Source organism: Blastocystis hominis, assembly GCF_000151665.1.
Source record: "Blastocystis hominis, Singapore isolate B (sub-type 7) whole genome shotgun sequence assembly, scaffold_19".
NCBI lineage: Eukaryota > Bigyra > Opalinata > Blastocystidae > Blastocystis > Blastocystis hominis.
Window position 1 is genome coordinate 67,626 of NW_013171826.1, and position 13,032 is coordinate 80,657.

Below are 13,032 nucleotides of genomic sequence, written 5' to 3' on the forward strand. Positions count from 1 at the left end.
TCGACGCGAGTGAAGAGAAATTCGCCGCATTGGAGGCATTGTTGAAAGTGTCGCTCAATGTCTTCGAGGTCACACTCTTACCTGGGTACATCGATAAGTCGAAGGAACAATTCGATTTATTCACATGCGATGTCGTGTACAAAGGTAAGGGAACGAAGCTTCCTCTCTCCCTCTGCATCTTGAACGATCTGAATCTACCTGAGGGAACGCCCAAACACTTCTTGTACATCAAGGATGTGAATGATTTCAAGCATCGTATGACACGACGAAGTGATGCGAAGAATAAAAACCTTTCGAGAAACGCGAAGTGCAGATTCTGTAACGACTTCTTCGGATCTCGCAAAGCCGTTCATGATCACGAAGTACAGGTACATCGAGAACTCGTTGATGAAAGCGAGCAGTACGACTTGTCAACCAATGAGACTCGGTTGCGATTCACCAACCAGCGATATGAAATGCCAGCACCGGTTGTCGTGTACGCTGACTTCGAGTCAGCCATTGATGACAAGAACAGACACAAGCCAATCATGTTATCCTGTCTAGCCGTGTCTCGTATCCCTGCCATCCAGACTCAACTGAGAGTCTTCCATGCACCACACGAGAGCGAAGAGGATCTTCGTCCGTTCATGGATTATCTCACACAATTGCAGAGCAGAGTGAAAGACTATCTCTTCGATGAATTACCACTCGAGAACTCTCCGAGCATTGAGAGGGACTTTCGTTCAACAACCGTGTGTCCCTTCTGTCACAAGAAACTGGAGAACGACAAGGTGAGACATCACGCACATGTGACAGGTGAATACACAACAGGAAAGGGAGGGATATGCAGCTTCGAAGCCGGGCAGTACATTTGCACCTGTTGCACCAAATGTAACCTCCAACTGTCCTTCAACAAGAAGAACTATCGTCTACCCGTATACTTCCACAATGGGTCACACTACGACTTCACGTTCATCATGAAACTCATCGCAGCTCATTCAACCACTAGTGACTCCTTGGAAGTCATTCCAACCACTGAAGACAAGGAGATGCAGATTGAGTACAATGGCATACAATTCAAGGACTCGTTGAAACTCATCAGCAGTCCACTGCGTTCCATTGTGGCACAGACACTCGGAGGGAACCTCGATTTGTATGTGCACACCAAACAACAACTACGCAAATACTGTGAATCACGAGGTAAGCAATGGAAGGACGAGTACATCGATCTGTTGACACGGAAAGAACCCATGTTCTACAGTCTCATCAAATCGTACGAGTCATTGAACAATACCACCATTCCTTCTCGCAAACAATGCATTGATGATATGAAGGGAGAAATGATGCCCCAAGACGAATATGATCACATGGTGAAGTTGTGGAAGACCTTCAACATCAAGACATGGGGTGAATACTACGAATTGTACAATGTACTCGATGTGACTCTCATGGCTGATGCATTCGAGCATTTCCGCGTTACCACACTGAAGGCATTCGGTGTTGATCCAATGCATTACATCACAGCACCACAAATGGCCTATTCGCTCTTCTTAAAGGTCACCATGGAGGGCGATCATAATGAGAATAGCCTCATGACCCTCGCAAGGAAATGGGCTCAGTACATCATGCGCATCAACGCGAATGAGGGACTTGAGGAGAAACAACTCGTAAAAGTGTTCTTGAATCGCATGGGTGAATTCTATGAGAGCAAGGGAATTCGATTGATGGAGACAAATGAGATCGATGACTTCATGCGTCTACTCAAGAATCTGCGAGGAGGCATCACTCAGATCGTGAAACGACATGCCAAAGTCAACCTTGACAGCACTGACAACAACGGAGAGCAATCATCCATCTACTACCTGGACGCCAACAACCTGTATGGTGGAGCCATGCATCGAATGATGCCTTACGAATTGGTGGGTGTACCCGAACGACGAGAAGTAATGGAAAGGATCAACCGTGATCCGAATGGGTGGGTACAATCACTCAAGACATTCGGCAAGTACGGGTTCTTCATCGAATGCGATATCGAGGCACCAGTGGAACTCCATGATAAATTCAATGACTTGCCATTCTTCCCCGTACAGAAGGCGGGTATGTATTCTGATGGAATCAAGAAGTACGCAGCGAAGAACGATATTGTGGACAAGGTGAAAGAGGTGAATACACCGAAACTCATTTGTGATCTTGTACCTCGACGCAAATATCTCGTGCATTACTCTCTGTTGCAACTGGGCATTCAACAGGGATATCGCGTCACGCACATCCACCGCCTCATTCGATTCAAACAAGCACCCTTCATCTTCGAATACGTCAATATGCTCAGTGAAAAACGAGCCAATTCCAAGACCACCGTAGAAAAGAACCTCTACAAGCTGTTGGCAAACTCGACCTATGGCAAATTCGTGGAGACTGGACTGAAACGAATGAAAGTGAAGTTCGCTAGCACATGGAATGAACGCGAGGCTATCATTCAGAAGCACGGATACGACATGATTGCTGGAACAACCATGTATTCCGAGAATCTGATCGGCATCAAGTTGAATACACCGGTGCGCAAGGTGGAGAAGCCATTCTTCATCGGGTTCGCTATCCTCGACATGTCGAAGCACATTATCTACGACTTCTATTACAATGTGCTCAAGACGACATTCAACAGTGTAGAGTTATTGGGACAGGACACGGACTCACTCATCGTGCAGTTGAACGACCGTGGTAACATCGTCCACAAAATGTGCGATATGTACAAGTCGTTTGACTTTTCTGAGTTGGATAACACTAGCTACTTCTATGGAGAACTCGTGAAGTATTACGAGCATGAAGTGGACAAGAGCAAGTTCCCTTCATTGGAATCATTCCTCAACTTCAACAAGAAGTTGCCTGGTCCGATCTTCAAGGACGAACACAACGGGCATCGCATCACGGAGTTCGTGGGACTGAGACCGAAGATGTACTGCTTGGTTGATGAGAAGCATGTGATACACAACGCAGCGAAGGGAGTACCTCGCAACGTCGTGATTGACGGTGAGAGGATGAGCGTGAAGAACATCGATTTGTACAAGCGTGTCCTCGAGGCCGAGAAGAAGGAAGATGCAGTGATCGAAGGCAGCTTCAAGCGCATCAACAACCAGGCCTTCAATATCAGCACGAAGGAGCAGACCAAGACCCTTATGACGTGCACGGATAACAAGAGATGGATCTTGGACGACAATGTGCACACACTTGCATTCGGGCATTATAGACTGAAGTAAAGGAAGCAATCTTTCACTTTGGACATCCATGCATACCATGGCCTACAATGGAAGTCAGGTTAACATTGCAGGAATTGGCCGAAATTGGCGGTCATGGGTTTCCGCGCGTTTCTTGTTATGGACAATAAGGTAGCCAGGCAGGTAATGGCAGGAAATGGCCGAAAATGGGTTGCCGCGTGTTTCCCGTCATGGCCATCGAGGTGGTCCTGTAGACAATGGTCAAAATGGTCGAAAATGGGTTGCCGCGGTTATTTGGTAGAAAATGGATTTCCGCGTGTTTCCCGTCTTTTCCCTACTACTTCTTGTACACAAGGTCACGAGGCATGATCACCGTGTTGAACGTTTCATGGTATCGTTCGTTGTTCTTCGGAATTACTGTATTGTGGTTAATCACACTCACCGGTAGTGCACGATTCATTTACTTTGGAGAACATGAAAGTGAATGCACACTGTAATCGGCATTGGTAAGGCAATCGTTGCACCAGTCTTATCGGTCAACGAGAATGACCATTTGCGACTTTTGGGTACCACGACGTTCATGTGTGCATTTTCCGTGTACTCCTCGTTCAGTACAATCAACGGAGACTGTCGTCGTTCTTGCATGTTGTTCACTCGATCAAGGACAAGGCAGGTGCCAGGCGATTCTCCTTTCATAGACACTCTGTCGATCACCATGTCGCTTTTGATGAGATTGTTACTCGTGAATTCATGTTCGTACGTTCGAGCAATGTTGAACACTAGATTCATTTATTGACTACAGTAAAACCGATCAGCAGGTACACGTTACCGATGAACGATAGCGGGTCACCATTTTCGTCCTTCAGTTCGTACACGATGCGATCAAGCAATTCAGAACATGGTACCAACATGCGATTCTTGTAGAAGTAGTTCTTGTACAAGCTGTCCATCGGGACATTCGCAAGCAGAGGTATCGTCTTGTTTTTCACGATGTTGCAATACAGCTGTATGTTCGATAGACCGTTCGTGATATCGACAGGATACTCGGCAACCATTGGGCCATAGTTGGTATAGTACACACCATCATCGAAAGGGATACGCCATGTATGCGATTGCGATCCTGAAGCAGGAACGATGGTTTCCAGGTTACCACTCAACGAGAACACGTAGTCAGCGTGAATGTAGTACCCATCTGACTCAGCTTTCCATCGTATGTTCAGTGCAGCCGAGTCAAAACATTGGTTCAAGCGCCATATCATGTCAGCCTGTGTCAGTCGTGATGGTATGGTCCACTTGAATGTCTGAACGTTATCCGTGTACGTGATATCAATCTCGGGGGAAGCACTGCTTCCCCCTTCGTCCAGTGTCATCATTCCGTACGGGAAGCGAATCGTTGTGTTAGCCGTGTACGACTCAGATTGTTCCCAGTCAACGAAGGTAGCCAATGATGGAACAACAACTTCATCATTACTCACATACGTAACACGTGTCGGTTGTATGGATTCGATCGACACAGCACGATCGGAATACGTACTACCTTTGATCATATTCGTCACATTCAGACCATCGATGTTCGCCATCGCAAACTCGTATGGTGACGTCAACTCGGGCATCCTGATGTAGTAATTGCGATAAAACTCGAAATAACAAGACAAATACACACCACCTGGTTCAGCGTATGGTCCGGGTATAATCTTGAAACATGGATTATCACAAAACAATATGAATCGTGGTTCTGTACCATTTCGACATCCCATTCGTACTCGACCACCATTATCTGCAATGACATATACCAAGTACCCTCCGAGAGACGCATCTACATATATCTTATTGATCACATTAGCGATCATATTCACGATATCAATAGCGCTATAATGACCTCGTTGGATTGTGAGAGGTCTTTCGCCATATCCACGTATTCCAAGTATAAAATTCGTCGTATCGATAAACACTCTCGTGTGATATATACTATCCTTGGAATACCAAGGTCCGATCGAAGAACCATTCGATGATACCAAGTCACCTGTATTTTCCGATGTGATATGCAATTCCAATTCTGGTGCATAGTCCTTCGCAGTCCATGACATGCTTTCTCTATTGTCATTCACCGTCCACGCAATCGCATTCTGGTGAGATGGAGGTAGTTCCATAGCACTCGCATATCGAGCATTGAGCTCATTAAAACATGTGGTTGTAAGAGTATTCATCTTGATCGGGGTAGACGTATCCTCCGTTAAGTAGAATTCACCACTATCGAGTACTGAACCATCAGCTAGGCGCATCGTGTATGTCGCGAGAGGCTTTAGCAGGAACCGATTATCAGTTGTACGCATTTTCCAGTCATACGCAATGAAGGTGTTTGATCCTATATACGCATGACCACCAATACCTTGATCATTCGTCATATCAGGAGGGGAATCGCTTTCAGGGTTGAACGAAGTTTCCACAGGTCGTTCGATGCACAGATTGCGTACCGTTGATGCCAATTTGAACCATGGAGTCCAACCAAAACCATTGATCGTCGTGTCTACACTGGATCGATCGAAATACCATCCGTCTGCTTGGACATTGAAGCGAACATGATCATCCTCGATCGTCATGGATGTGAGTGGAAGCACTTTCACCATTTCAGCACCGACAGCCTCGATAAACTCGCTAAACGTGTAGTATCCGACAGGCAATGTCAACATGTGCGATTCCCTGCTGTCAGTAACAACCACGTGATTACACGAGGAAGACAGGTAGTAGCGCTTCGGGTTATCCACTCCTTTCACCAAGATGTCCGATTCGAATCCGAGAATCGATTGGATCTCTGGTGCATTCGTGAAATCGATCATGTAGAAGTGATCTACCGTGATGTGGAATGCATTCTCGCCGCTATACACCAATTCGAACAGAGCATCACTAGCATTCAGTTTTGCAATGATCGTTTCGATGTCGTATGCACCGCGTGGTATCGTGATCTCTTGAATCGTAGCGCCAGCATTGATTAGCACCACTTGATCAGTCGGCACGTTGTGCAGCACGAAGTCCGTATACAACGACACAGACGAGATGTAGCACTGGTCGAACGAGAGAGGATTGTCCAGCTTCACTTCCTTCTTGGTGGTATTACCGAACACTTCGATCATGGAGAACTGGTTCGCAGAGGCAATCGATGATGGCACTTCCTCCATCACGTCCTCAATCGTCAACTGGAGTTCGAATTCGCCGTTCAGTCGCATCATCTTGCCATCCATATCGCGGAACACGAACATCAATTGATCAAACCGAGTGATCATTGGTATGCACACGTCTTCCACAGTTCGCACGTAGTCAGCCGTTGGATCGTCAATAATCATCGTGGTGAGCAGGTTGTTGTTCTGGTTGGCAATCTTCAGGTCCGATGATCGCACGATCGTCGAGTAGACCTGAATCACTTGGCGATTTCGCGTGATATCAATCACGTTCGATCCACTGAACGAAGCAGGTAGAATGACCGTTCGTCTATCTAAGCCGAGGATCTCACGAATGTCAGGTGCATCCGTGAAATCAATGGTGTGTGGAGACTGAATCCAGATACAACCGAACGACGAGGCATTCGTGGATATGGAGAATGTAGTATCGGTCATGGTATTGAGCAAGGCAATGATCTCACTGATCGTGTAGTAACCAGCAGGGATTGTCACAGTCTCGTTATTCGAATTCGTAACAATGTTCGTCGTGTCCACGTTGTTGAACATAGCCTGGGCATCCTTGGGTCGAAACAGGACAGTCATAGAAGTGATGTAGGGGTTCTTGTACTTGTAGGGGTTAATCCAAGTGAATGAGCCGTTGGTGGGTGAGCCTTGTATGAGCATGGAGTAGTGCATGATCTTTCTCTCTTTACCATTATATAAAGGGCAGACAATTACCACATTGGCAGAAAAAGGGTCGAAAAGGTTTTCGCGCTTTATGTGCCATGGTACTCGAGACAGCCGAGCAGGCTAAGGTTATTTTTTCGACCCTTGTTTCTTATGAAAGCCAAAAAGTGAGGTTCATAAAACCAGCCATGGCTCACCATGAAAGTCGGGGTCTGAAGGGCGACTTTGGACGACGAGAAAGCAGTTGACGGGGTCTGAAGGTCAGCTTTGGCAGAAAAAGGGCCGATGAAATTTTCGCGCTTTATGCGTCAATTCCCTACTACTACTGCTAGTTCACCTATTATTCAAAGATAAACAATATGTAGTAATCTTACTACAGTATAAAGTATCGTGTTTCAAACTAGTATTGATTGTGAATAGTTGATGTTTTATCATCATTATCATCATTGTTCTGTATGGGAAGATAGAATAATGTATATTTGTGATTGATTGTATATTTTGGCTTATTAGTATACTCCATGGAATAGAATACTGTGAAAATAAGATAGGTAAGTGTGGAATAATCAGAAATGGCCAATATGAATGAAAACAAAAATACTAGAATGTAATAGAATAGTATAAAATAACATATGTATGAAGTAGCAATGGAAATGGAGTCATTTTCACAAATTATGACGAACAATAGCTGAAATGATGATATTTCACAGGAATCTGTTTTAGCACATCCTGAAACGAATTACATAGATCATGCATAGTTTTGCTTCAAAACAAACAAAATCCAGACAAACACGATTCTGTCATTTCATTGGTTTAACACAATGTTCGATTCTGTTAAATCCATTTTCATAAAATAACTAATTCTGAGTAACAGGAACAATACTGTTGATACTTAGTACTGGAATAACCAATCCATGAATGAATGATTGGAGTTTGTAGTAAATTCCGTTATTGTTAGTTGGAATGCACAATGATTGGTATATAGTGGTTGGAACTGAATGATTCCTAGATATTATGGCAGATTGTATGCTATATGTGAATAGAATAGTACTGGAATGATTTGTGTAATTGGTCACAATCTATTGAATGAATATGAGTTGGATGTACAAAGATTGCATAGCATGGAAATGGTTTGTATCATGAATGGATGAAAGAAAGAAGAAAAGAAAAGAAAAGAATAGAAGAAATAGTATTCATTGCTTAAGATTTTAATCCATTCAATGATATGTATTAGTTATTTATTATGAATGTAATACGTGATTATGATAATGAAGAGTGAATGAGAGAGAATCGAAATGAATGGGAATGTGATTGGTTGTGATATTGGAGTTGGATTCGATTCGATTTCAGCAATTCAACACTGAAATGAAAACAAATGAATGAATGAGTAATCCTACAAACATCGATTTGAATTGAGTGCATACTGTGATTATGTATATTTTGTACCATAAGAATGAATGATGGATTGTTGACAAGGAAATATCGTTAAATCTGTATAAAGTGGACCAATCATGTGAATTGCAATGGGATATTTGAATGATTATACGATCAAATCAATGAATGAATGATATCTTATCTAAGAATTGATTGGCAATCTCAAGACACTACTCACAACCAATGATCTGTAAATCAGTAACAAGGATGTCATTCATTCATTCATTCATTCAATCTATTCTATTCTATTCTATATTCATTCATAGTATCATATTTGATTCACTTTGGTTTGGATGGTTGATTGAATGATTGAATCAACCAACAAATCATTGAATCAATGAATGAATAAATGAACGAAAGATTCTCTCTCCGTGGAGTGATTCACAAAACAACAAAGACCTTTATCACAACCAATGAACTGTAATTCTGCATCAATAATGTCATCGATTCAATCATTCAACCATTCATTCAATCATTTGTTCTTGCTTTTAGAACTGTATAACGCATGATTGATTGATTGATTGATTGATTGAATCGATGCCTATTCTGTATACTCCTTCATAATATGAATCTATCAAACAACAAAGCAAATAACAACAATAATAACGACAATGAATTCGTTAAAATGGCACAGCAACAATAATAACAGTAATAGAAATCAATGAGAATAATAATAATAAGATTATGTGTTCAAAAGCAATGTCTAAAACAGAAATGAAATGAAGTAATGAGCAGCAACAACATAATAGAAACGAACAATAACATGAGTAATAATCCAAATGGATGAATTGTGAACTCAATGCAGTGTCCGATATCGAATCAATACCAAATTGATGTAGAGCAAACAATGTGTATGTGAATAACAAGCAATAATGAAAATAATAACAGTAAAAGGAATGAGAAGAAGAATATCTGAGAACAATCCATAGCTATTGATGATTAATAATAATAGTAATCATCATAGAAAGAGATACTGAAACAATCATATGTGTAGTTTAATAAAGAAATAAGGAAAGAACCAAATCCATGATAATAATAGTCATATTATTGGAAATATGAGTATTATTATTATGGATCAATCAATCAATCAATAATACTTACTGATCGATTCTGGATAATAGATCAATTAGATTGTTATGTGGAATGATCGAAATGAAGAACAAACTCGATATGTGAAAACAAACAAATACCAAGAATGCATATCAATTTCAAACAATCCACATAATTGAATGAATCTATGTGAATCGATTCAGATTTAAATATAAATGAAGAGAAGATGGTTTGATTGTCGGTTTCCATGGAAAGATTGATTGTTGTCACGAAACATCAATCGGATTGATTTGAAATGATTTCATATTGTAGGTTCTGATTATTGATTAAATCAATTGATAGATAGTTTGGTCCATTGCTTACTACAACTACTACTACTATTATTATTGTTGTTGTTGCTGTGGATGTTGCTGCTGCTGCTATTGCTACTTCTCTCTTACTCCCCTACCATTCATTCATTGATTCCAGACCATCAAAATCGATAACAATATTCCTTGTCAACAAAAGAAGAAATGGAATCAATGAAAGCAAAGAATCAAGTGTTTCCTTTATGACAATCAATGATCCATTAATCTATGAATGAATGAGTGAGTAATGAAGGAAAACAGAATGAATGAATGAATGAATAAGAACGAAAAACAATGTGTGTCATATGATATCGGATACTGGAAGGTAGGGGAGAAAGATGGGATGATGATGATGATTCAACTTCATTGACACTTCGAAGTAACAATGAATTGATTGGTTATGATTTGTTTTGGATCTTCCAAGTCTAACATCACTAACTTCTGTATAATGGAGTTTCTGTTGTCCTCGTTTTGGTGACATTGGAAAGTGGATCTAAATATTGAATAGAGATGGTAAATAGATATTCCAAATCTGTTTCAAAATGTCAATCTACTTGTATCATTGGGGTATGTTCAATCGAAATCGATTCGAGTATTGTTGATAAATAGAATGGAATTGATTTCATATGATTTTCATAGATTTCAATTCCATTTGGTAAGTTTAAGCTTATCTTATCTTGTTAGGTGATTTGATTTGATTTGATTCATTGTATTTCATTCGATTCCGCTTGATCATTTGATTTGATATGATTTGATTTGATTTGATTCGTTTAATAGGAACACATTTCGATTGATTATGATTGGAACAATTCTATCTGGTTCATTTTACAATGATCTGTGGAATTTGTATTGTTGTTTCAAACTGATGGCATATGATTGATTCTATGATTGGTTAAAATGGATATATAATAATAATGATGATGATGATGAACATAAAACAAACAGAAATAAGCAAAACAAAACATGGAACAATCCAAACAAATAATCACATATTTCCTTATGAGAATTGAATCAATAAGAATCGACACAATCCAATTTGTCTGGTGGATAGTGAATAATAAGATGAATGTTGGAATATAAAAAGGGAATAATAAAGAAAAAGAAAATAGAAAACAGAAAAACTAAAAACAAATTAGAATCATATAATACAAAACAAAAGAAAAAGGAAAAAAAAGGAAGAGGAATAAAATGCACAAATATAAGAAAATAAGAAACAAAGAAAACTAAAGAATAGCAAAACAAACAAGAATAAACTAAAAATCAAAATAGAAAATGAAATAATCAAATGAACTACAATCAATTCCAAAAGTTGAAAAACAACAACAACAACAAATGAAAAATGGAATAATCAAAAATAGATAAGCAACATCAAAACAAAAAGAAAACAAAAACAAAAGAATAATGAATCATTGAGTATTATCCAAATTAATACTATCTCAACAAACAAATATGGATTGTGTCGATTCCTATTGATTCAATTGGATTAAGTGCAACGAATCTTGTCAAAACGATTCGATTGAAGTCGTTCGATCAAGATTCATTCGAAATATGTGATTTGTGGATTCATCGGTGTACAATCACAAACAGCATATTGAATATACAATCAAACAATGAATTCCAAGAAAAGCCATTATCAAAATACTCATATTCAAACCACAACACAAATGGTTCTCACAATATGCCTCATTATTGTATTGTGATTATCAAATGCTGATTCCATATTGACTTGTTCGAATGTAATCTAATGATTTGAATGATATCAATAATAATGATAATAATAATGATCAGAAAGAAAGAAAGAAAGAAATAAGAGTATTGTTATGCAATACAGTACAATGATAGATTCCAGCTAAACCAATGATCGAACATAACGATTTCATGAATCTCGATCGATTCAATTGCAAAACAACCATTGAGACTACAATGTGTTTGAGTGATTGTTCCATTTGGATTCGATCGAATCAATTGGATAATTCTATCAGTCGATTGGATCGCTATCAATGAATCATTCGATCGATTCTATATCATTGATAATCGAACAAATACAAATACAAATACAAATACTACTACTACTAATAATAATAATAATGACGAGGATTGATGATTGAATACTCATCATCAATCTGATTCTGATTCTGATTGATCGATCCTATCCAATCATTCTATTCATGATCAACAATACCAAAGTGATCTAATGGTATTCAATATGCTGAAATAGACCGATGAATAATGTGGATGATCATACAATCATAATGATGATGATGATGAATGGATATCGAAAACTAACCAAATACACACCATTCATTCACTCATTCACTCAATGGATCAATGGATTGAAGAGCCTTTCTATTCTTATCAGTATTATTGAGTGTGAATGATGAATTGATTATTTACGATATTCAACATTCATTTGCATATTGAATCAGCCATCTTTCATCCATTGATTGATTGATTGATTGAGTGAATGAGTGAGTGGTTTGTGTGATATTGAAGAATACGACATTCCATCCAAATATCGAATTGTGAAACCACGATTGATATTACTACTAACTACAACTATCAAGTATCAAACACATCCGATTTGATTCCATTATTATCAAATTGATAAATCCATGTTTTGTGACTCATTGATAAACAAACAAACAAACAAAGAAATAATAGTTGGATTGATTGAATGGTGAATCCAATATGATTTCCAATGCTATTCAATCGGATTCTATTCTATTCTATTCTATTGTAGTTTCATTGCCTTGTTTTATCCATTTCACCTCTATTTGATTCTATTCTATTCTATTCTATGTATACAGTGATCGATTCCTATTCAATAAGTCAAAATCAATATCCTAATTCAATATCAATCATTGTATTGTATTATCTACCGATTTAACAATGGATTCACAAATGTGAATAATCATCCAATATCAATCGATTCCAACCATTCCATTGTGTCACTACCAAATCCAATCTTATTATTCATGATGATTATGATTATGATTATTCGAAGCAAGCAGTTTCCTATCAATATTGAACAAATCCTAGTTCAAACCTATTCAAACCATCATTTGTATATTATTATTATTATTATTATTATTGGTAGATTGGATTCATCATTTGTGAATGTTCAATATGTGATCATTGGGTCATTGATAATAATAATGATGATGATCGAAA

General features: G+C 39.0%; 1 protein-coding gene across 1 annotated transcript; it reads left to right on the top strand.

The window, feature by feature from the left end:
• Window positions 1-626: 626 nt before the first annotated feature.
• Window positions 627-3,233, top strand: GSBLH_T00002294001 (uncharacterized protein; the record flags this gene model as incomplete). The annotated part of the gene is made up of 2 exons (XM_013040833.1): window positions 627-795; window positions 838-3,233. The coding sequence occupies 2 exons, from the start codon at window positions 627-629 to the stop codon at window positions 3,231-3,233; spliced, it is 2,565 nt and encodes an 854-aa protein (XP_012896287.1).
• Between the last annotated feature and the right edge of the window lie 9,799 nt (window positions 3,234-13,032).